This window comes from Magnolia sinica, chromosome 9 (genome assembly GCF_029962835.1).
Source record: "Magnolia sinica isolate HGM2019 chromosome 9, MsV1, whole genome shotgun sequence".
Taxonomy (NCBI): domain Eukaryota; kingdom Viridiplantae; phylum Streptophyta; class Magnoliopsida; order Magnoliales; family Magnoliaceae; genus Magnolia; species Magnolia sinica.
The window spans coordinates 969,666-994,812 of record NC_080581.1 but is presented as its reverse complement, the minus strand read 5'-3'; the positions used below and the strand labels follow the sequence as shown (position 1 = coordinate 994,812).

The 25,147-nt window shown below is 39.8% G+C and overlaps 1 protein-coding gene across 4 annotated transcripts; it reads left to right on the top strand.

The window, feature by feature from the left end:
• On the top strand, positions 1 to 23,357 carry LOC131256579 (cycloartenol synthase 2-like). Of its 4 annotated transcripts, none has more exons than XR_009176884.1 (19): positions 1 to 524; positions 2,273 to 2,458; positions 2,839 to 2,928; positions 3,091 to 3,285; positions 3,390 to 3,474; positions 3,906 to 4,072; positions 4,786 to 4,974; positions 6,318 to 6,431; positions 6,644 to 6,766; positions 6,910 to 7,032; positions 7,098 to 7,196; positions 15,274 to 15,330; positions 18,995 to 19,041; positions 19,143 to 19,286; positions 19,485 to 19,662; positions 20,845 to 20,925; positions 22,197 to 22,342; positions 22,484 to 22,567; positions 23,162 to 23,176. XR_009176884.1 is itself a non-coding variant. In XM_058257483.1 (19 exons), exons 2-19 carry the CDS (start codon positions 321 to 323, stop codon positions 23,282 to 23,284), a joined length of 2,289 nt encoding a protein of 762 aa, XP_058113466.1. In that variant the 5' UTR covers positions 1 to 79; positions 304 to 320; the 3' UTR covers positions 23,285 to 23,357. The 4 variants fall into 4 exon arrangements, 3 of the variants coding, with proteins under 3 accessions (XP_058113466.1, XP_058113465.1, XP_058113464.1); XM_058257483.1 differs by lacking the exon at positions 22,197 to 22,342 and having other exon boundaries at positions 1 to 79; positions 304 to 524; positions 23,162 to 23,357; XM_058257482.1 differs by lacking the exon at positions 22,197 to 22,342 and having other exon boundaries at positions 2 to 210; positions 304 to 524; positions 23,162 to 23,357.
• Positions 23,358 to 25,147: the final 1,790 nt, after the last annotated feature.

Sequence of the window (25,147 nt, the reverse complement as noted above, 5' to 3'; positions counted from 1 at the left end):
ATGAAACATTGCGAACAAAGTTTGGGAGTAGAGAGGGAGGGCGGTCGTTGCAGACAGAGAGAGATTGCAGAGAGGGAGAGTGCGTTTCTCCATCTTCCCTTCTTTTTAAAAATCTGGCCGTTGAGACTGTAAGTGGCTTACAGGGAAGTGACTTCTCACCCCCATCGCCCTGCAGTTTTTGGGTAGATTTGCCCTGTAAGTTACTTACAGGTGAATTTTCTCCCCCAAACACCAACTGTAAGTGACTTCCTTGTAAGTCACTTTCCACTTACCCAACTTACAGGCATCCAAACAGGCCCTTAGGTCTCTAATCAGCGGCAATGTGGAAGCTTAAGATTGCCGAGGGTGGTGGCGACAACCCGTGGCTTCGGAGTCTGAACAAGCATGTCGGAAGGCAGGTGTGGGAATTCGATCCTAAGGCCGGATCTAAGGAAGAGCTGATCGAGGTCGAGAAGGTTCGGGAAGGTTTCTCGAACCTTCGGTTCGAGAAGAAGCACAGCTCAGATCTGCTCATGCGAATGCAGGTAAAAGAAAAAAGAGTTCTTAATTTCATTTTAATTAATATATATATTTTAGTTCATCAGGATATATATGTTAGAGAAATGTTAAGATTCATGCAAGGAGCAACTGAAAGAGATGATTCATGGCGCATGTGGGCATGTGGCACACATGCACGCATGATCCGAGCTGCTCATCATCATGCAGGGAGTCATTTGAGCATTCAACAGCCCCAAAATCTGAATGATCCACTTGTTCATGTGTACAGATAGAAGATTGGTTGTCTTTTTATTTTCTATGTGCTGATTTTTATTTTTTTTCTTTTCTTTTTGGGTATGCTTGTGGCTGAGCTGATGAGTACATTGCCATGATTTTTGGGCCAGGGCATGTTTATAGTGGCCTCTCAACTGATGGTTGGCCTAGATCTCCCAAAGCCTCTCTGTCAATCGCCCTAGCACTTCCCGTTATGCCAACGTATCCAATAACTATTGAATTGTTTGTTTTGACTTGTAGATTTGGTTACATGAGAAGATTCTGCAGTGGCATTTAAAAATAAAATAAAAATAAAATTGCCATATGAAACAAAAAGGGGAAGCTGGAAGCTGTGTAATACATAGTGAAGTTAGCATTTTGCTTCTTCTTCTTCTTTTTTTCTTTTTTATTTTTTCTTTTCCTTTTTAATTATGGGATGGTGCTTTATCTAGTTGTTTGATGTTAGCATTTCACTTCTTTTTTCTTTTCTTTTTTAATTATGTGTTAGTTCTTTATATAGTTGTTTGGTTAGTTGCGATGAGTGAAAAATTAAATCTTTGGATTAATAGGACACTAGAAAAGTGAGAAATGTGATTGCTACTTGCGGCTGTGGCCATCTGAATCGTACTCTCCACAGGTGTCAGTGGGGAATGTGCGGGTGATATATGAGTCGTTTGGGTCCTGCCAGATATGTTCTGTGACCCAAAAATAGGCTGATCAGGTCATATGACTGGTTGCATGTATCTGTGAAAAAAAATGGATGGTTAAAAAAGACTGATCAACAATATGGTCCACATTCAACACACACGTGTTGCCCACATGATGAGCTATTTCAAATCTTTGATCATTTTAACTCTTTTCCTTACAGGGCTAGGGCCTTTCAGCCCAATTAGGGCCAGGTCTTAGGGACTAGGGCTAAACTCGTCCCAGCCCTAGCCAGCCCAATGCCCCTTTACCCCTTATAGGGTACCTCTGAGCTCTGCTTTGCTTCTCAGTATCTTTGAAGTTTATGCTCATTGCAAAATAAGAATCCCATACGCTTGCTGTAAGGGATTTCAAAGATACATGCTGCTTCATGAATTCATATTTTGAGAAGCTTGTTTTCTTCACCTGAAGTAATCCTCCATGCTAAGTCAAGCATTCTTGTCATAAGAGATATCGAGCATGCATCTTATAGGTTTCTTCCTGACATCTTGTACTGCTGATCAACTGTAAGATGATTCTATTGCTCCTTAGATGGATGCATGGTGTGTGTGTGTGTGTGTGTGTGTGCGCGCGCGCGCGCGCGCGTGTGTGTAGTGAATAAATTTTTGTTGTTGACTTGTTGGTACATTCAAATTCAGTAGCTGGTCCATAAGGTTGCATGAAATGATGGTGAAATTCTATAGGTTTTAGAAGATACTTTATTTAGGATGCGTTTGGTTGATTGACGGAGACAGATTTTTTTATCAGTTCCCTACATTGGGCTCTGCCTTATAGATTCATTGCTTTTACACTGATTTCCTTTATTTCTGAAATGTAGTTTGCAAAGGAGAATCCATGTGTTATGGATCTACCCCAAGTCAAGCTAGAAGACACTGAAGATATCACGGAAGAAGCAGTAACAACCACCTTAAGAAGGGCAATCAAATTTCATTCTACTATCCAGGCACATGATGGGCATTGGCCTGGGGATTATGGGGGTCCAATGTTTCTTTTGCCTGGCTTGGTAAGGCCTCACACCTGTGAACAGCATGATCTCTTCCTGTTGGTTCAGGTGTATTCTTGTTGATATTTTTGGGTCCTGCTGATGTGGCAGAGAGAACTTCCACTGACTTAGTATTTTGGGTTATCTGCTACTTCTTTCAACTCTTTGCTCATTGCAACATAAAGGTCTACAATTTTTTGACCAAATTATGCACCTCCCAGGCTACCCTAGTTTATTGCTAAGCGGATATGGTTGGATCTTCCTCTTCAAAATCCGTGAGAGGCAGTAGAATACAATATATAAAATTGAATAAACCAACTGAGGAATTTGCTTAGTCTTTAGATTTTAGTTCCTGAAGAACTAATTGTTTTGTATGTTGCCTTATGCATTGTGTGGAACAGGTCATCAGTTTATACGTTACAGGAGCACTGAATACTGTTCTATCGTCGGAACATCGGCGGGAGATGTGCCGTTATCTGTTTAATCATCAGGTAAGGATGATTTCCTGTACTTGCAATACTCCATTCTGCCATACATTTTTCTCTCTTCCCTTTCCTTTAGGATTTCTGATCATCTTTCCCAGTTCGTCGTATATGTTTGATTGAATACTTGAGGCATGGAAACTTTCTTAATTTTATGCACATATCTTGCAGAACAAAGATGGAGGTTGGGGTCTGCACATTGAGGGCCCTAGCACCATGTTTGGTACTGCCCTGACCTATGTTACTCTGAGGTTGCTTGGTGAAGCAGCTGAAGGTGGAGAGGGGGCAATGGAGAAAGGGCGAAAATGGATCCTGGACCGTGGTAGTGTCACTGCAATAACATCATGGGGGAAAATGTGGCTTTCGGTACAGAACTAAGTTTCTATTTTGTTGGTTTAAACAGAAAAATCAAAGGTATAAGGTACTTAGGGATCTTTTCTTTGTTTGCTTGCATGCTATATTGTTCACAGGTTCTTGGAGCATTTGAATGGTCTGGCAATAATCCATTGCCTCCAGAGATATGGCTACTCCCTTATGTTCTACCTATTCATCCAGGTTTATAGTGATTTTTTGCCCCTCAGCTGTATATAGTTTTTATCTCTGCGCAATTCATGCTTATAATACGTCAACAGTTGGAAATCCTGATTACTGCTCAAACATTTGATGTCCAATCAGATTTAGGTTGGAGATTGGGGATTCCAATTGGACAGTAGAAAAAAAAATGAGAACATTGAATTTAAAATTAGAAAACAAAAAGATTAATTGGGTTATCATGAATAACGATTTGTCAACTTCAAATAGACAACAAACTGTAAAAAAGCAAAATCTACTCAAATCCAATTATGCACTTGGTTTTTTCTTTCTTTGACTCTCAAACATTATGCAGCCGTGATTACTTAATTTTTCTGGAATTTTCTTTCCTTTTCTTTCTTTTCTAAAGTCTACAAGAGCATCTTGTAAAAATCCTTCAATTTCTCACTTCGCAGGAAGGATGTGGTGTCACTGCCGAATGGTATATCTGCCCATGTCGTACTTGTATGGGAAGAGGTTTGTTGGTCCAATAACACCATTAATTTTGTCATTGAGAAAGGAGCTCTACATGACCCCGTATCAACAAGTAGATTGGAATCAAGCCCGTAATTTGTGTGCAAAGGTTAGTTACGTCAATGTCTTTCTGATACACTCCTCAATAAGTTTGTTTGTTTTTTTTTTTTTTAAAAAAAAAAAAAAATTTTAAATATGTTTTTGAAAAATTCTTGTATCGTTTACCTATGGACCTGAACACTGTAATCAGCCATTCAGTCTATTTGCAAATGGATTTTTGGTAAAAGTTCAGGATTTTGTGAAACAACAAGTTGGGTGAGTGGCCATCACTGTGGGTTTGCTCCCTACAGGCGTGGGTTCGACTCCCCTCCTCAGCATCACCCGATTCACGTGGTTGTAGGTGATTGCGTGTATCCGCAGGGAATAGTCTCGCCTCAAAAGGGGCGGGGACTATCCCATGTTTTCAAAAAAAAAAAAAAAACAAGTTGGCATCCATGTCTTTGTAAATGATGCATTTATGATCCTTCTTTGATATTGAGCTGCTTTTGAAGAACACCAGCCATACAAAATATAGGGATCTTGTTAATCATGCATAAAGAATTGCTGAATCCAATAGACTCGCAAACTTTGTTCCCGTGGAGATTCCCAAATAACATGTCCTTCAATATCCATTTGTAATTAGTATTTCTGGCTTTGCTCTGGTCTATATTCTATCGTTTGTCTTTGCATTTAGCCTTATGCAATATCCATTGTTTGGACTTGTCCTTCCATCAACTTTAAAAGATACATAAATATGAAGATTTTACTGAACTCTTATTGCAGGAAGACCTATACTACCCTCATCCACTGGTGCAGGATGTCCTATGGGCGTCTCTTCACAAGGTTGTTGAGCCTATTCTAATGCATTGGCCTGGTGCCAAATTGAGAGAGAAGGCTCTGTGCACCACAATGCAACATATTCATTACGAAGACGAGAACACTCGTTATATTTGCATTGGGCCCGTAAACAAGGTACATTCAAAAGTGTTGCAGATGTTGCTCTTTATTTTAGACTATAGAAATTGTATACATTCTTTTTTGTTAAATGAGATGGTGACTGCAACCAAAGACTGTATTGTTAATTCATTAGAATACAGTTACTTTTAACCGAATCAACTACTGGTTAGTGAACGAAACCAATTCTGCTTGATGAAACTTTCATTATGACCAGCTCTGTTGTCCCAAGATCTCTTGAAAGAATTAACTGACAGTTTTTCTTACTTTTAACTGATGTAGCAAAATTTCCTTTTTTAAGTAATTATTTTGTATTTTACATGAGTGGCATATACTTTATTTTGTCTTTTTACCAATAGTGTTCAGTTTTGCCACAAATTCAACTATGCCTGGTAGTGGTTGCACCAGCTGGTCCTGATCCCAGGTAAAAGAGGGTTGATGTCAAGTGGGCAGCTGGTCATTGAAGTTGCACCAAGAAATCATTGAGAATTTGTGTTTATGCAGGATTTGTAAAGCCACCCTAATGGTTGGGACGAAACTATATGATGATACCGATGATGAGTGGAGTTCAGATTTTGGAAATAGAAGTGATTCTTTGATAATGAAATAAAATTTTGAAGGTTGTTCCATTACCTCTTTCTTTTCACTGAGTATTAGTGTTCTAGCTCTATTAAGAGCTTTACTTTGAGTATTCTTTTGGCTTATCTTAGCCATAATATTTGTAGGCTGTTTCACCGGTTTGTGGTGCATTTGAAAGAAACAATAGATGTTTGAAAGATGCTTCTGGTAATGCGAAGCCAGTTTTCTGAAATGCGAGATCTCTTGTTATTGGGTGGGCGGCTGTGTCCTCAAAGCTTTAGAGATTGCAATCTCTCAGGCTTTGATTGATCTTCTTTGTGATTTTGTTTTCTTGCTGTATTCTTTTGCAGCTTTGCCACCTTTTAAAATAAATTATCAGTTACAAGAAAAAATATTATTTGTTGGCTGTTTCACTTCTTTAACTAGCGTGGAGTTGAATAAGGTTCCTTAACCTCGAGGAGATTTGGTTTATTTCTTCATTTTGGTGGGTATGGTGGTTTTAGATTTTAAGCAACTCGGTGAACTTTAACCAATTCAACGGTAGACTTGATAATTTCATACAGCTTCCGGAATTTTTATATTTGTAACATCAGCAAAAAAAATTCCCCTACTAGGAAGTAATTAATTCAAGCATATTGTAGGAATCTTGCCATTGCAAACGTATTGGTTGGATGTTCTTGTAATGTCCCAAAATTTATTCTTTTGATGAATAAGAACAGGCATCAGCGGAACTCATCATCTATTTTGCTGTCCATTGGTTTTTTCTATCTCATAATAAGCAGGTCTTAAATATGCTTTGCTGCTGGGTCGAAGATTCAAATTCTGAGGCATTCAAGTTGCACCTGCCAAGGATTTTTGACTATTTGTGGCTTGCAGAAGATGGCATGAAAATGCAGGTCTGGAAATAAAATAAACCACCTTTATGTAGTGGCATTTTGTCTTTGTTTTTGTCCAGTGTCAATTGAATCTGGGTTTCTCACAGGTGTTCAAAATCTAAAACCATTTATAGCTCAGTGCATAAGTGGTCATCGGCATAACTTTTTTTCTTTTTCTTTTTCCAGAGGACATTCGATTCAAAACTCACTCTATTGATTGTGGTTAACTGCAGGGTTATAATGGCAGTCAATTATGGGACACTGCTTTCACTGTTCAGGCAATAATCTCAACTAGCCTTCTTGAGGAATTTGGTCCAACTCTTAAGAAGGCGCATGAGTACATAAAGAATTCTCAGGTTTCACTATATTACTTTGGGAGCAGCAGTTTTCTACTCTCTCTCTCTCTCAGTAAATTTCTTTAAATCAAGTTGTTTTCGGATATCTTGACCATGGTCCTCCCCTACTTTTTCCTATGACCTGTTCCACTTTGTTTTTAAAGGTTTTGGAAGACTGCCCTGGTGATCTTAATTTCTGGTATCGTCACATTTCTAAAGGTGCATGGCCTTTCTCAACTGGAGATCATGGATGGCCCATATCAGATTGCACTGCAGAAGGTTTGAAGGTAATTAAACACACTCTTGTGTATCTGATTGATTAGGTGCATGTGTAACTTTTCTGCTTGTGCAGGCTGCACTCATGTTGTCGCAGATTCCATCAAAAACTGTTGGTGAACCAATCAATGCAAACAGATTGTATGATGCAGTGAATGTCATTCTTTCACTACAGGTCTCTCTCTCTCTCTCTCTCTCTCTCTCTCTCTCTCTCACACACACACACACACACACACACACACACACACACACACACAGAACCAAACTAAGATAATAAGGGAGTTCGCATACTTAGATAAGATAGAACGTGCAAGACAGAAGTTCCTATTGTAAGTGCTGCTTGGTTCACCTTGGGTGTAGCGGGGCATCATGTGGAATATCAGTTGGCATTTGGATTTCGAATGTTTTTTTTTTTTTTTTTTTTGAAAAGTGACATCTTTATTAAAGAACTAAAAATTACGAAAGGGCTTAATCCGCTGAGATAGCAGACCAGGACACCTAAGAAAACGAAAACAGATTGCTGCAACTGCTATGCAGCACCAGGGAGGCCCATTCCACAATAAGATAGTGGATTCTTTTGATAAGATGACCCACGTCATGAGATTCCCCTTGAAAGCATCTCCCATTGCGTTCTTCGAAGACAGTCCACCAGATAGCCGCTAGAGCCATTCTCCAGACTACCTTTTCCTGCTTACCAAGGTCTACTCCATGCCAGGCAGCGATCAAACTTTCTGAAGACAGGGTGGACCCAAGAAATCTTGAACCAAGATAGAACCAGGGGCCAGATCTGAAGGATTAACGGGCAATGAATAAAGAGGTGGTTCACTGATTCAGCCTCCGCCATACAACATAGGCAGATATTGGGGATGCACATGCCTCTTTTCCTTAAATTGTCAACTGTCAACACCTTCCTGCTACTGACCAGCTAATTGAACACCACGAACTTTGGGGGAATACTGTATTTCTACATATAGTCCAGCTTGGGAGCTGCCGCAGCCAGGGGGTTACAGTATATTTGGTTGTACGGGGACTTGACCGAAAACATTCCCTTATTGTCATGAGCCCAAATAGGTCTGTCGGGGGTCTGATGATCTATAGAATTGTTGTTGAGGGTAGCTAGCAGGCCCACTAGCTGATTAATTTCATTATCATTAAGATTTCTGCGACAAGGGATGTCCCACACATACATAGATCCAGAAACTGAGACACAGTCTGCCACTGGACTTCCCCGATTTGAAGCCAACTGATAGATGAGAGGAAACTGCTCTTTAAGAGGGGAATCTCCAATCCAGATATCATTCCAGAAGGATATATTTTTTCCGTTCCCAACCAAGAGCCGAATCCCATTAAGGACAGCCTGTTTCATATGAAGCACTCCCTTCCATAACGCTGATGCTCTGTATGCTGCTGAATCTTTTGTCCACCACCCTCCATCTGAATGACCATACTCACACTTTATCAAAGAATTCCACAGAGAGCCAGATTCAGTCCCGAGTCTCCAGGTCCATTTACCGAGAAGAGCCATGTCCATCAGTTTCAGATTTTTTACCCCCACTCCCCCAACCCGAGTGTGCAAACACGCCGTTTTCCAATCTACGAGATGAAAATTCTTCTCGTCACCCTTACCATACCAAAGAAAGTCCCGTCTTTGGCCTTCAAGCTTGTCCAGAATTGGCTTCGGACATCTGAATAATGACATATAGTATAGAGGTAAGCTGGATAGGACCGCTTTGATCATAGTTAGACGATCCCCTATCAATAGATACTGACATTTCCAAGAGGCTAAATGTTTCTCGAATCTATCTATGACTTTATCCCATAGGTGTTTTGGAGGTTTACCCACTGAGAGAGGCAGGCCGACAAAAGTAGTGGGGAGAGATTCCATCGAGCAGTTGAAGATAGCTGCGAACTCAGTAGTCTCCTTCTCTTCCATGTTCACACCGAAAATAGTGGACTTGGCCAGATTGACTCGGAGGCTTGACACTGCCTCGAGGCATCGAATGATGGTGTGGAGATTGCTTGCCTTCTCACTCTCAGTATTAGCTTCACAGAAGAGTAGAGTATCATCTGCATACTGAATATGAGAAATGGGAGGCATGCCACTGATTTGATAGCCACCAATAATGCCAGCTACCAATCCTTTATACAACATCTTGGAGAAGGCTTCTCCCACAATCAAAAAGAGAAAAGGGGATAGAGGATCTCCCTAGCGAAGACCTCTAGAGCTGGCGAAATAACCTTTGGGGGACCCGTTAAGAAGGACCAAGAAGGATGCTGACCCGACGCATTCCTTGATCCACCCGCACCATTTAGCACCGAAACCCATCCTCTGAAGCATATATTGAAGAAATTCTCAATCTACATGATCGTATGCCTTCTCGATGTCCAGCTTGCATAAGATACTTTTTGACTTGGCTTTGTTGATGGAGTCGAGACATTTGAAAGCAATCAGAGCGCTGTCGATAATTTGTCTACCTGGAATAAAGGCACTCTGATTATCAGCAATAATTGACTCCAACACCCCTTTTAGGCGAGTAGCCAAAATTTTTGCCAGGATCTTATAAGGCCCTCCTAATAAGTTGATAGGCCTGAAGTCCTTGAGGGCTACAGCTCCCGAAATCTTTGGGATCAGCGCAATAAAGGTTGCTCCCAATTCCTTAGACAGACACCCTCTTTCATGAAATTTGGAAATAAAACCCATGATGTCATCCTGCAAAACCTCCCAGAAGGACTGGAAAAAGGATATTGGAAACCCATCTGGCCCTGGGGCTTTATCTCCTGCTAAGGATCCTATTGCCTCCTTTACTTCCCCAACTGAAAACTGGGCTTCGAGCCCGCCAGCTTCCTCTGTTGAGATATGGGCAACAGGAGATTATCCAGCTTTGGTCTGGACCAACCTTCATATCAAATTGAAGTAGAATCTTTCTCAAACATAGTTGCATATCATATACTCTTAGAGGATATTCCCTTATGAGTTTCTATATTGAACATTATCTTGGGCTTCCCCTTAGGGGGTGTTTGGATGGACGAAAACTAAAAGATATCCATCGAAAAGTAACTTGGAATCCTCAGAAATGGAAAAGCATGGATTTCAATTTGTTGTTGTTGTTGTTGTTGTTTTGTTTCAGATTCGTGTTTTACATGGATTCCATGAAGGGTCACCTCGAACAATCATATCTCTTTTCTACCTCGTTAATCAATTTAATATCTTCTTTTTTGGGAAGGAATGTCCACAGTTTTTGAGGAAAAGCTGGGAAGTGGAAATCAGTTTCCAGGGCTACTTCCTCAATCAGAAGAAAAGTGATGGCTTTTTGGGAACTGGTGGTTAAGATGTTGGAGAGGAATCAGCGAAATGGAGAGGGAAGTATTTATCATTTTGGGAGGCAAAATTTTCTCACTAAGTTGGCTATGTCGAATATACCAGTGTATTTCATTTCCCAGTTTAGAATGATGGTGAGGTGGCGATGTAAGTGAAGAGACTGCACTGCAATTTCCTGTGAGAATATGCTGAAGCAGACATCAATTTCATCTCATGAATTGGGCGGATTTTTGAAGTAGAAGAGTGAAGGGCATAGGGGTAGGGAGAATTGTGGAATGTAACTAAGAACTTTTAAGTTAATGGTTGGCAGAGATATGGGTAGGAGTGGCCATCCTTGTGGAGGGAGTTCATTCATAGGAAGTATGGATCAATGTTTTAAGTAGCGGTAGTGTGTTGCGTAGCGATCTGCTCTTTGTAGCGTGTAGCTTATGCTACATGATACTTGTATTTTTTAATTTAAAAATAGAAAAAATATGATAACTAGTAAGAAAAAAAGCAAAAAATATAAAAATGCCTAACAAATGATTCATTTTTTCAAGTATCATGTTCAAACAAATTATTAATTATCATTTATCAAAAGATAATCTACGTATTTAAAGTTGCAAAACAAATCAAATAATTATCGCATCAACAACTTTCTAAGAAAACCATTTTAATTAATAATGTCTAATTGAAACCACAAGTCATAACTCACAAGTATGAAAGGAAATAAAAATCCCACAGGTTAAGAGTATTAAGTACGATATAGATGTCATCTATACCAAGATGGGTTTTCGAAAACCCTCTTTCGAAACCCTTTTTATTTTTAGTTTTAAAGGTTTTCTAGTATGTGAGTTTCACACCAACTTTAAGAGAGGATCACCGCCATTTTAACTGAAAGTAAATATAAAAAGGTTTGGTTTTAACTTAACTTTCTAAGAATTTTTTTTTAAAATTTTATTATTATATATTTTTTAATGATGTGAATTTTGCACAATTTTTTTTTTTTTTAAAAAACAAAACTTAAAAAAAATGAAAAAATACATTGTAGCATATGCTACAAACGTTACGCTACATAGCTATAGCGTGCGCTACGACCCCACTAGCGTACGCTATTTGCTATGCTACGTAGCGCTGCGGCTATGCTACGCTATGTAGCGTGTAGCATATGCTACCGCTACGCTATGAATACTATTCAAAACACTGGTGTGGATTAATACAATGGAGATTGGTTTCTGGTTATTCCATCTCAAAGGCATGGGTCTACAATGTTAAGGGAAATAATTAATGTGGGAATTTGAAAACTGATGTGTAGGTATGTCTTTGGCAGAGTGGTTAGCATGTTCAGTAAAGGTATTTGAATTTTCTTTGGCAAGGTGTTAAGGAGCATTTCTGGAAAGATTTGTGGCGCAAAGACCTTACTTTGGTTGGTTCTTTTCAAGATCTAGTTGTGTTATCTATTGATAAAGTGTCGAAGTTGAGGAGTGTTATGAAGCTTTGGAGGTTTCCAACATGTAGAACATCAAGCTTCATGGGAACTTGTTGCAGGAGGAAGTGAGAAGATACTGAGGTCTCCTTGGTAAGTTAAGCAAGGTTTCTATTGATCCAAATCATTGATAAAAACTTTCATCCAAATCTTTCTTCAGGGTCATATTTCTACCACGGTAGCACCGAGGACTCCCATGCGTGCACCAACATTTGAGGGGCTCACATTTCTCCTAGGGTATATGCTTTGCTTGGGTGGCCTCGTCCAATCAATTACTTTTGATAATATGAAAAAGAGATAGGTCTCCTTTCTTAACAAATGCATCATTTGTTCGAAGCATGAGGAGACAGTTCTCCAGTTCATTCACTGCCTTGTGTCTAGGTCAGGTGATCTAGGGTCTCCTTGGCAAAGGCCCCTGAGGACCTAAAATACCCAAATGGCGAACCGTTAATGAGAATAGAGAATTTGGGTGACATGATGCATGATTTATTCCAGGACCTCCATTTGAAACCAAAACCCATGTGTTATCTATTGATAAAGTGTTGAAGTTGAGGAGTGTTATGAAGCTTTGGAGGTTTCCAACACGTAGAACATCAAGCTTCATGGGAACTTGTTGCAGGAAGTAAGAAGATACTGAGGTCTCCTTGGTAAGTTAAGCAAGGTTTCTATTGATCCAAATCATTGACAAAACCTTTCATCCAAATCTTTCTTCAGGGTCATATTTCTACCACGGTAGCATTGAGGACTCCCATGCGTGCACCAACATTTGAGGGGCTCACATTTCTCCTACGGTATATGCTTTGCTTGGGTGGCCTCATCCAATCAATTACTTTTGATAATATGAAAAAGAGATAGGTCTCCTTTCCTAACAAATGCATCATTTGTTCGAAGCATGAGGAGACAGTTCTCCAGTTCATTCACTGCCTTGTGTCTAGGTCAGGTGATCTAGGGTCTCCTTGGCAAAGGCCCCTGGAGGACCTGAAATACCCAAACGGCGAACTGTTAATGGGAATAGAGAATTTGGGTGACATGATGCATGATTTATTCCAGGACATCCATTTGAAACCAAAACCCATGTGTTATCTATTGATAAAGTGTCAAAGTTGAGGAGTGTTATGAAGCTTTGGAGGTTTCCAACATGTAGAACATCAAGCTTCATGGGAACTTGTTGCAGGAGGAAGTGAGAAGATACTGAGGTCTCCTTGGTAAGTTAAGCAAGGTTTCTATTGATCTAAATCATTGACAAAACCTTTCATCCAAATCTTTCTTCAGGGTCATATTTCTACCACGGTAGCACCGAAGACTCCCATGTGTGCACCAACATTTGAGGGGCTCACATTTCTCCTAGGGTATATGCTTTGCTTGGGTGGCCTCGGCCAATCAATTACTTTTGATAATATGAAAAAGAGATAGGTCTCCTTTCCTAACAAATGCATCATTTGTTCGAAGCATGAGGAGAGTTCTCCAGTTCATTCACTGCCTTGTGTCTAGGTCAGGTGATCTAGGGTCTCCTTGGCAAAGGCCCCTGGAGGACCTGAAATACCCAAACGGTGAACTGTTAATGAGAATAGAGAATTTGGGTGACATGATGCATGATTTATTCCAGGACCTCCATTTGAATCCAAAACCCATGTGATCAAGCATATGGTCCAAGAAGGACCAATCCATGAGGTCGTAAGCCTTTTCCAAATCCAATTTGCACAAAATGCCAGGTTTCTTGGACTTAGCTTGGGAGTTGAGGCATTCGTTAGAGAGGTGATTATGGATCTTGGATGAGTCTGTTAGAGAGGTGATTGATTGAGTCTCTTAGAGAGGTGATCGATGGATCTTGAATGAGTCTCTTAGAAAGGTCATTGATGGATCTTGGATGAGTCTCTTAGAAGGGTGATTGATTGAGTCTCTTAGAGAGGTGATTGATGGAGCTTGGGTGATAGCCCTGTCCTTTTTAAGTAAGGGGAATGTGAAGTGGAAGTTTTTGCCCTTTTCAATCTTGTGGGGATTCCTTTGTAAAGAAAGGACCAGGAGGACCTTTGATAATAGGGTGGCACTACTGGAGCTGCTCAGGAGAAGAATATTTCTCCATGATCATTAATTGGGCTCTCACATCTCCAGTTCTCCACAGTTTAAAGGAGTCAACTTCAGGGTGATAGGCAAGTGTTGATTAATGTTTTGTGTGCGCGCGTGCATGTGTCCCCTCTAGCTGGGTTCTTGTGTGTGTGTGTGTGTGTGTGGATGGGTGGGCTATGGCCGTTCGTGTCTCCTCTAGCTGGGTTCTTGTGTGTGTGTGTGTGTGTGTGTGTGTGTGGATGGGTGGGCTATGGCCGTTCGTGTCTCCTCTAGCTGGGTTCTTTAAGTGTGCGTGCATGTGTAAGTGTGCGCGCGCGCGCAAAGTGTTTTGTGTTCCATCTAGTCGAGTTCTTTAAACTAAACTTTGTGGACTGCTCTAGGGTAATCCTAGCACCACTGGGATTAGTGGTCCAGTGAGAGACGAGATGGGAAATTTTTTTGGTTGTGTATTTGAGTGCAGATTAGGTATGTGGCTTGTCTCCTCTAGCTGGGTTCTTTGAGGGCTGCTCCAAGGGTAAATCCTAGCACCACTGGGTTGGGGATCTGTTGAGAGACAAGAAGCAAACATTTTGTGGGCCTTCTCTGGGCCTCACAAGGGAGATTGATCCTACTTAGGCAATTTGCCTGCTCTTAGAGGCGACTTGCCAATGAGGTGAAGGATAGTTAGACTTGCTTGTACAGGTATGATGAGAGGGTCACTCACTATTGGTTGATCATTTTGATTGGTGTAATGGTTTTTTAGCATGGTTACAGAAACATATCTTCTGTCATTTTTAAATGGTGCTAGGCATGCTAACTTGTTATACTTTTTGTTGTTAGTGAAGTGCTACACCATTAGACTAGTTGATTCTCCTATCTTTTAATTTGTTACCGAGGGAAGATATGGGCGTTCTGTGACAAGCTACATCCCTTATCCATGAAGTTTCAGCATATGGTTGTCATCATCATCATCATTTAAGCCTTGTCCCAACTAATTGGGGTTGACTACATGAATCCTTTTCCGCCATTCCACTCTATCAAGGGCCATAGCTTCAGTTAGACCATAGGTCCCAAAGTATTTTCTTAGTACCTCCATCCACATCCTTTTGGGCCTTCCCCTTGCCCTTTTAGAGCCATCAACTTCTACCAACCACTTCTTCTCACCGTCGCAGTTCTTGGTCTGTGTTGAGTTTCAGCATATGGTCCATGTGATATATTTGTTTGTGAGTCATGTTTGCCCACTGTGTTATACTGATTGATTTTGCTTTGGACTATCTCAATTCCTTGCTCAGTTTCTCTTTCACCAATATTTATTTGTTATTTCTCTACGTTTTATCACTCGAATCTCTCTCTCTCTCTCTCTCTCTCTCTCTCTCTCTCTCTCTCTCTCTTCCTGATATGCATTCTTTTGCATCACTGCAGAATAAAGATGGTGGTTTTGCAACTTATGAGCTGACAAGATCCTATGCTTGGATGGAGGTAACCTCCTTCATTGAATGCATGATGCTATCATGTTGTTTTGGCCTTGGTTTACTCTATATCTTTTGTACCATTTGCCATACTGGGAAGTCCCTTAGCTCTAATTTTGGTTTTTATAATCTACAGAATGTTATCGTTTCTTGTTAAAAGCTTAAATTTTATGAATTATGAAAATGTATCTATTTAATGAATTATTAAAAATGCATTGGTAGTTGCATTACCTGCTTGTGTACAAGATGAGGTCCCTTGGCGAATGTTATTTGCAAATGAGATGGTGTTGGTCAATGAGACTAGTGGGAAAATGCTGTGTCAGATGTTTGGAGGAAGGCTTTAGAGTCCAGATGCTTAAGAATTTGCAGAACCATGATGGAGTATTTGGACTGCAACTGTAGTAGAAACAGTTATGCATATGAGGCTTTAGTTCAAATCAGTGGTCGAGAGATCCCTCAAAGCTATATGTTTCGTTACGATTGATCCATTATTCAAATGGATAAGGAGCTTGATGCAGATATTTTCAATAGAACTAGTGGTGGATGAAGTGGAGATGTGTCTCTGGGGTGTTGTGTGATCACAACATGCTGATGTAACTTAATGGAACAATTTATAAGACATGTATTTGACTACCTATGTTATATGGTATAGAGTGTTGGACAGTTAAAAGCCGACATGAGCAGAGATTGAGTCTGGTGGAGATGGGGATGTTGAGTTTGACATGTGGGAGGGCTAGGAAGGATAGAAGACTGAAATCATCCAAAGCAGCCTAGGGCCCAAGAGTAGTCCTGATGAGAGATGACGTGATGGAGATCATATTGAGATTTTCAGTCAAATCTAACGAAGGCTGGAGATGGCTCCATCAAGGAGAGAAACATTAACTAGAGTCGAAGGCACTGAAAAGAGGATGAGAGGGAGACCTAAGAGTAAAATTGGATCGAGGTGGTGAGAACAGAAATGGAGGCTAGTTCACTCGCTGAAAATAGCACCTTAAGATTGATTGGCGAAATAGGATTCCATTTGAGGGCAATGACATGTTCCTTGCATTCTGATATGACTCCATGGATAGCTCATGTGGGCCTTATCCTATAGATAACATGACTAGAGTCTTCACTAGTTAGCAGGAATCCCTTTTTAGCAAATCTTTCTCCCTAATGGTAGGGAATCTCTTTCTTGGAGAGAAACGTGAGTTTAGTTAAGAAGAATGTACCCTTCATGTTTGTTTAGAAGAAATAAACAGAATTGTTCTTAGGAGGCTGTTTCCCCTTCAAGTGAACCATCTTCTTCTGTTTTTCTACAATTTTTTTTTTTTTTTTTTTAATTTTAATTTTTTTAAATTATTATTATTATTATTATTATTATTATTGTAAGGAGATATCTCCAATCTACACCATTGAAACATATGAGTACATTTCAGTTCGGTATTGGGGACTATGATGGGATCCAATGGCGGATGGAATGAGATATCAAAAGCTAAAAGCAGAGGTCAAGGAATTGAAGGGAAACCTCCAAAAGAGTGTTGAATGGCAGGATTGAGTTCTCAGGAGACCTTCCAAAGGCTTGAACAACTTTCACTCAACATAAGCAAGTCCAAAGGGGAAGAATATTTAGCAAGGTCAGTATTAGATCAAACTCCCAGTGGAGCTCGCAGGGCAGCTCCCATTGTTGTCATGTGCGACTGCATATGCGCATATGCGATCGCGTATATGGCATATGCGAAAATATGTGATCGCATATGCGATGTATGCGATTGTATACAGCATATGCGATCGCATATTGGCCAACGGTTGGCACATTATTTTATTTTATTGTACAAAAAATAACTTTTTGTCTATAAGAAGGCTTCCAAATCTCCCCCATTTGCAATATTCTCACTCCAAAACTCTTTTACTCTATTCTTCTTTTACATTCTCTCTCTCTCTCTCTCTCTCTCTCTCTCTCTCTCTCATATTTCCTACTTCCAAGTGGTCTCTGTCTCCATCTCTCTCTCTCCCCTACATTCCCTCTCTTGGAAGTTGGAAGATCAAGATTCAAGCACTTGTTATTTAATTCATTGTTTAATTGATTTTAAATATGTAAAATTAGTTATTTATTAACTCAGGAAAGTTACCCTTTCTCTTCTTCTTCTTCTTCTTATTATATATATATATATATATATATATATATATATATATATATATATATATATATATATATATATATATAAATATTCAAAAAATAAAAAAATAAAACAAAAAATATGCGGTCGCATATGCGATTGTGCGATCGCATATAATCGATAACATTGGCAGCTCCATCCAAACAATGATGGTATGGGTGGATTTTCCTTGCTTTGACTGTGAAGATCCAACCGATGGATTTATTGGGCTGAGCAATTCTTTGTATATAACCAAATTCTGAAGAAAACGTTTTAGTGGCCTCATTCCATTTTGGGAAAGAGGCCATATAGTGGTGCCAATTGTTGACAAAGCCATGGGACCTTTGTCATTGGAGAAATTTACTAAATGTATCATGCTCTCGATTTGGGCCGCTGGGTTTGAAGATTTTGCCAGGATCTTAGCCCAGTCGAGGCAAAATGCAGTTGGTTGGAATTAGAGAGGCTGTTGAATCGAACCAGGATTGTCGGAGGGGTTTCTCATCAGTTGTTTTGTGTGCGGGTTTGAAGGATGGGTACGAAGTCCAGATGTTCAAAGTGCAATAATTGGTGACTGCAATGGGGACTCACACGATTGCAAGATGATTAGTTGGCATCCTGGTGCAAGGGAGCATGAATCTCAGCCAACAAATTCTTATGAACCACTGATGGACGTTGAGCCTTCTTTTTCTTAAGATTAAGCTGCAATCTCCAATGAATAAGAAAGGAGGATCTTCAGTACTTCCCAAACCATGGGTCCTGGAAAATCCTTGACACTGAATGAGATAGTTGAGTTTAGGAAAAGGGTCTTTGCTATAGTTGTGATGAAAGATTCTCTCTGGATCAACACATGGGGAGCCCAACTGTGTAATTTCGAGCTTTGAAGAGAATTCCAACACCTATGCTGCGGAGTTCCATTGAAGATAGAGCCAACAACAAGAACAGTTTCTCAACTTTAACCCTTGTGGACAAGGGTTTTGCGACGAGGGAGGGAATGATACAGCCCCATGGATAGCACGTGTTCCTGATCCTATAGTTAGCAAGAATATAGTCTTAAGTCAGAGGAGTCTTTTGTTAGTGAGTTTTTGTCCTTATTGGCTTATTGTTATTTCCTTCTTCTATTGGCTATATTGGGTAGGGGAATCTCTCTATTGGAGAGAAAACACAAGTCTAGTTAAAGGTGAATGCAACCTCTTAGTTCTACTAAGAAGAAATGAACAGAATTGTTCTTACGAGTCCAGTCCCCTTTAAGTGAACCATCTCTTCCCTTCTTCTACCTTTTCTTTTATTTTGAGGAGATAATCTCCAGATCTACACTGTTGATATGCGTGGGTGCCTATCACACTCACTTGAGGATTTGAAGTTCTTTCATAGGCTGTGGAGCAAAAGTACATGTTCATAAAATGGATTGCGCAAAATATTTTATATTTTGACATTATTATTTAAATATACTGCCATCTTTTTATTCGTTTTAGTTTACTTGACATGGCTGGAAGCTTATAATCATACTCACATATGCCATTCTTTTTGTATTTTCAGCTAATCAATCCTGCTGAAACTTTTGGTGACATTGTTATTGATTATCCGTAAGGTTTCATCACCTTAGAGTTTGTTTCTATTTGCTATGGAGTTTTAAGTCAGATATTAGATGACAACTAATTTAACACAAGATAAAATGGTATTGTAGGTACGTGGAATGTACTTCGGCAGCAATCCAGGCATTGGCATCTTTTAAGAAATTATACCCGGGACATCGGAAGGAAGAGATAGAAACTTGTATAAAGAAAGCAGTTAATTTCATTGAAAAGATACAAGCGCCCGATGGTTCATGGTTTGTGTTTATCCTGCTTAGTTGCTGTGGTTTCAAGTTTTGTGCTGAATTCATGTTTTAGCTTAAAATGTTTATTGTGGGTATTTTAAATGCTTAAAATATGATTCTTATCAAATGACCTAGTTTTTCTTAAATGACCCCTTAAAACTTGGTTTCATGATTGAATCCGAATAAACAAATTTATGACGATTTATTTAGGTATGGCTCCTGGGCAGTCTGCTTCACATATGCAGCATGGTTTGGAGTGAAGGGGCTGGTGGCTGGTGGAAAATCCTACACAAGCAGCTCTAGCATCCGCAAAGCATGTGATTTTCTGTTATCTAAACAGCTTCCTTCAGGTGGCTGGGGGGAGAGTTATCTTTCATGTCAGGATAAGGTAAAAGTTCTCACCGCTCTTCTTTTTCATTAATAAGACCATGTTTAGACAGGTACCTTGGCATCTTTTCCTCATGGTAAGGGGTGGGTCCTATGGGTGCCAAGTCATCATAACCTTATTGTCTTGTGGGTTAGAGCTTGTAAACTTGGTTGAAAAAACATTGATCTCTTTTCTCAAGAAAAAAAAGAAGCTTCTTGGTTGAATAACTTCTAATCGAAGCTAATGGGGAGGAACCTGCAAGCAGCAAGGGCATGACGAGCAGTTAACTATGGGATCTGCTCCTTACCACGAGAAGGTGCAACTTACCACATGGGCTTTGAGTTCTTAATGTCTTGAACTTCAAATTGTTAGGTTATGTTGCTTTCTCTTCTTGCTAAGGCAGCCATGGCGCTCTAAGGGTTCAATCACCTCATTCTTCTATATTGCAAAAGGGAATTATTTTACAGATGGAAATCTCAGATAGTTGCTGCTTATAGCATATTTTAACTACATGTTAGTATTTTGAGTTTAAAAACCTGGGCCAGAATATCATATTATGACCATGAGAGGTTAGGTATCCTAACAACACGTGGATAGATGGAATCCATGCAGACATGGAATTTGTTTTCCTCTGGAGAGACAGTTTGGCTGTTTGGATACGTGGATTCCTTGCAGTAATCATTACTCTTAATCCAAACATGCCCTAAGAATAATGCTTACGCTCAAAATCTACATGCCACCAGATGTAGAGATTGTTCTTATTTAAAGAATAGGCTGGAAGCACATGAAATTAAATCTGATATTAACAAGGAAACAGGGTAATGTTTTCTGATTGATGCCTAGGAGAATACTCAACACTGTATATCCCGTATCTTCCCATCAATATTCTAACTGTTAATCATGTAGGAGCTTAAATAACCGAAGCCCATAATGAGAAGCTTAGATAAATATGGGGGCTGTTATTTCTAACCAAAGATGGCCTTTGTTTCTTGCCATCCAGTTTACTTAGTGGGATCTGTTCGAAGGTCTCTTGGGAACTAGAGGCTATACTTCTATGTCTGCATCCACTAAAGGGAGAATTAATTGGCAGTTTCTAGGTTCATCTCACTGCACAAGCCTCAATGTTTTGTGAAAGCATATTGCACTGCAACATCAATCATACTGTCTTCCTATGACGAACCGATTTAATGCCTGCTGAAACAGGAATACACAAATCTCGAAGGCGGTCGCTCCCATGCAGTGAATACGGGATGGGCTATGTTGGCTCTTATTGATGCAGAGCAGGTTTGTTTTGATATTAGTTTCCATGCTTCTGTTTGCAGTGAGTGTTAAACTTTGCAATGAAATTTCTAGGGATTCATTCTTCCATATCAACTTTAACACTTTTCATCATTGTTGATGTAAACGAATGTTCATATAGACTTAGACATGGACACATGCATTGGTGTAGGACATCAATGTAAGGTGTCAGAAGTAGCAACCCTGGCACACCTGACACACCAATACGTCTGTACAGTTGTATGGAAATATTTGAAGATGTCGTACTGCATTGATTCTCTAAGTATAAATATATATATATATATTTATTTAAAAGAAGCATTCTTGCACATAGAAGAGGTATGTTATGTGTATTGCGCATCAAAATGTATTTAATGTATGTGTGGCGGTTGTCTACTGTGATCAGGACCTTTAAATTTGCTGGACCATGTGGATGGCCATTTGCAGTAAAAAAGGTGATCTGACTAGGGTACTCATCCAGTCAGAAGCCGGAAGAGGGGATGTTAACTACAAAAGTTAGAAATTGTCAACATTTGGAGGGCAAAGCTCCCAACAATCTTCTAGAGAGAATGGTCCATCCATGAGGTAGCCTGCAAGATCGGCAATCCCAATGACCCTGTAGTTTTTGGCCCATAGTTCATCCATGAGGTAGCCTGCGAGATTAACAATCCCAATCACCTTGTAGTTTTTGGCTCATAGTCCATCCTTGTACCCTACGAGATTAACTATCCCAATCACCATACTAGGTTGCCACTTGTGCATGGTGCAGCATTTCATAGAACTGTAAGCATGCATCATAATAGTATATCTCTACCAAGAAATTCACTAAAATCTATGTGAATATTGTTTGAGTAGTACCATCAAAATAAAGAAAGACATTAAGATTTTTCGGAGTAGCCATGTGTTAAGTGTTTGTCAATAGGCATGCACAAAATGTGACCAACTCAGTGAGGATTATCCTTGTCATCTAGTTAGTGTCTGTCTTATTTGCTGCTTTATTGTGTCGGGTGATGTCCTTGCAGACCTCAGCAATGTTGAAGGTTTTAGAAGAGTAGAAGTGCCTCACTGTGTTTTACAATTCTATTTTAGTTCCATGATACATACATCTTTTCTATTGTTTATGAGTTGATGCATTTTCCAGTTCCTGAAAGGTTCTGAGTGTGGGTCCTCCCAATGCCACACCGTTGATCTATCATTGTTTTGCAGGGGAAATCCTGCAAAACCACGGGGATGAAATATTCTAATGGCAGCTGAATTTCAACTTGGCGGTTTTGCAGGATTTCTTGTGCAAAACAATGTAAGCTTGGGGGGTTCCAATCAAGGCATTAACATACGAATGCAGGAAATCAATGAGCCTCTGCCTGCTTGCTGTTTTTTGTAACTCAATGAGCATGTCATCTGTTTACTGTTTTCTGAATGGATGGTAATCAGCATTGTATGCTTGAATTCCTCCCATCTTTGTCTTAAATTTATTAGTATTATTATTTTTTTTGAATTCCTCCTAGCTGTGTCTTGAAGGACCCTTCTTTTTTCTTTTTCTTTTTTTCCTGCTTGTTTTGAGTAGGACAAGAGAGATCCGAAGCCTTTGCATCGTGCAGCAAGGGTATTGATTAACTTCCAAATGGAGAATGGAGATTTTCCGCAGCAGGTAATTATTTGACTCACCCCTTGGCATGCTGAAATGCTTTATGGCATACTGTAAAACATCTTTCAAGTGCAATGCTACGACAACTTGTGGATGCAACACATCCAAAGTTTTTGGAAGCAGGATTTCTGAACATCTAAAATGTTAAGCTTTAAAAAAAGAAAAGAAAAAGAGGCACTATATGATTCTCAATCAAAATATTTTTTGTTCGATCCAGCAGTGGCATATGTGGGTCCACCTTTCAGTGAAATTGTTGGTCTGATGGGGTCCAGGATGGTATGGGCCATTTACTAATATCTACTCTCAGTTGATCATATCCATCTGATGAAAATGGACATATGCAACTGATGGCCCATTTCATTGGTCCACAGAGAATCAATGATCTGATGTGGAATAACTTTTGGGTATCTCTAATCCACCATGGGGCTTCCCATGATCTGGATAACCAAAAAGTAGCTCCCACATGTAATGTTCGATAGAAGCATAAGAACCTAATATGCTGGATAGCTGTTGGAACTACTGCTAACAAAGTAGGTTTCCTGCTTTATATCACTCGCTGATGCTATTTATTTGTGCAATCGTGTTTGTCGATTGCAGGAGATAATGGGAGTCTTCAACAGGAACTGTATGATCAGTTACTCTGCATATCGCAATATTTTTCCAATATGGGCGCTCGGAGAATACCGCTGTAAGGTGCTGCAGGCATCCCAAAATCATTGATAGTTTCTTACTGGTGTATCCATTTTGATATTAGTGTTCTGAACGATGTTAATAATATTTCCTCTTTCCTGCCCCTCTCTCTCTCTCTGTTTGTGTTTCTGTCTTTTAGCATCCACTTGCAGACCACTGTTCACACTTATCCTCTGGTTGTGAGGTTTTTTGTGTCGCGGGCCATTCAGTGGGTCCCAGGTGATTATGAATCACACACATGGTGTCACTCATCTGATATCTATCTGAGCGCATGTTTAAGCAGCTGTCTATGATGTCCGCTGAGGATGGAAAGGTCAGAACCATGGTTGAAAACATCACCGATGGTAAGATCTACTGAAACTAGCCAGGCAATGGGATCGGTAAGGTGTTTCCATCTTTAACTTTGCACCCAAACCCCTATTCTCTTCAAAATCTTACTGCTTTCCCTACTGCATTCCCATGTGGCCAACTAATTAGTGGGCCCACTTGATTTTTTGAGTCCATGATTGCCATGTTCCCATGTGTGAGACTCAGGCCTGATGCTCAGGTCCCCTTTGGCATTTCTCCTTGGAGGGATTCCAAGCTGAGCAGTGTGATAGGAAAGTCTCCTTCTTAAGTAATTGCTGGTGTGGTACTTGGTGCAGTGGGCAATGGCCCAGTTTGGGACCTTGGGTTTGGCTTCAGTTGTCTCTATCTTGTTGGACGTAGGCCAGTGGGGCCCACTTGTGAGCAATCACTAGTGGGTACATCTCATGTTTTCTCCGGTCTCTTCCTTTGAATTAAATTTCAAATTCAAATATGAATTTGATTTTTAATTGAAGATAGGGATTTGATCGGATTATTTGGCCTTATCCCAATCCCGCCCACAATCTCCTTCCTTTGTTATAAAAAAGAATGCGCTTCAATCGTGTAAAAAAATTTAGTCATACGATAAACCGAGAGTATATAGAGAGATATTGTGTGCGCTATAGTCTGTCCATTTTAGCTTGTCCTTGGGATGATCTGATCCATAGATCGTAATCTGGGACCACTATATACCGTAGGATCAGAGGTGTGAATAGTTCCATCTACTCCAGTAGTAGTTAGGCGGGCCGTTAAAGTACCGTTCTTCTACTTTGTGAAGGTTCCAAACTTCGTGTAGACCGTCAGATCTTGAGGGCTCACCTTCCGCGCTTTCTAACAGTGGTATCAAAACATTTAACGGCTGATCTCCGATTATTTTTATTTAAAAAGGTAAGTGGCCTATCCTTTCTTTTTGGATTGGAATCCAAGGCTTTTAAATGGTATTAGTTCATGTATACCATTTTGTTGATTTAAGGATTGATCCAAGTAATGTATCACATGCGTGTACATCACAATAGAAATATAACGCATGCACGTACATCACAAATATATGTTATGCCATAACTTTTGTACATGTGGGGGGTCATAATGGCTGGTCTACATTATGCCATATCTTAAGCATACGTAAAGATCGGTTTGACTGATGTTGTTGTATTGAAATGCAACATAGCTATTAGTGGTTAATGTTGTTGTATTGAAATACACCACTAGCTGATGTATTTGAAAAACGGAGTGGCTAAGTACACGCATTCTTATTCTGATAAGTGGGTCCATATATGATTACCGTACAATAAAGAATCCACGTGATGTACCCCACGAATATACATTACAGCAAATATATACTCTCACTTTAATGTTGAATGTGGACTGTTGTTGTTGTTTTTTTTTTTTTTTTTTTTTCTTATTATCGACCGTCCATTGGTAGACCACAGATGGAAAGGTTAAGATTGTCTTATGAAGGAAAGTTTGTAGGGTATAGTCCATCCATGGTGCAACTCAATCTACCAGCGGTGTGGATTACCAAACCATGAAAGTATGTAGCATATACCC

Coding starts and splice junctions, on each gene's coding strand:
- LOC131256579 (XM_058257483.1), top strand. CDS start 321: ATGTGGAAGCTTAAGATTGCCGAGGGTGGTGGCGACAACCCGTGGCTT. Junction 6,432..6,643: donor AAGATGGCATGAAAATGCAG/GTCTGGAAATAA, acceptor GGTTAACTGCAG/GGTTATAATGGCAGTCAATT. Junction 6,767..6,909: donor AGTACATAAAGAATTCTCAG/GTTTCACTATAT, acceptor TTGTTTTTAAAG/GTTTTGGAAGACTGCCCTGG.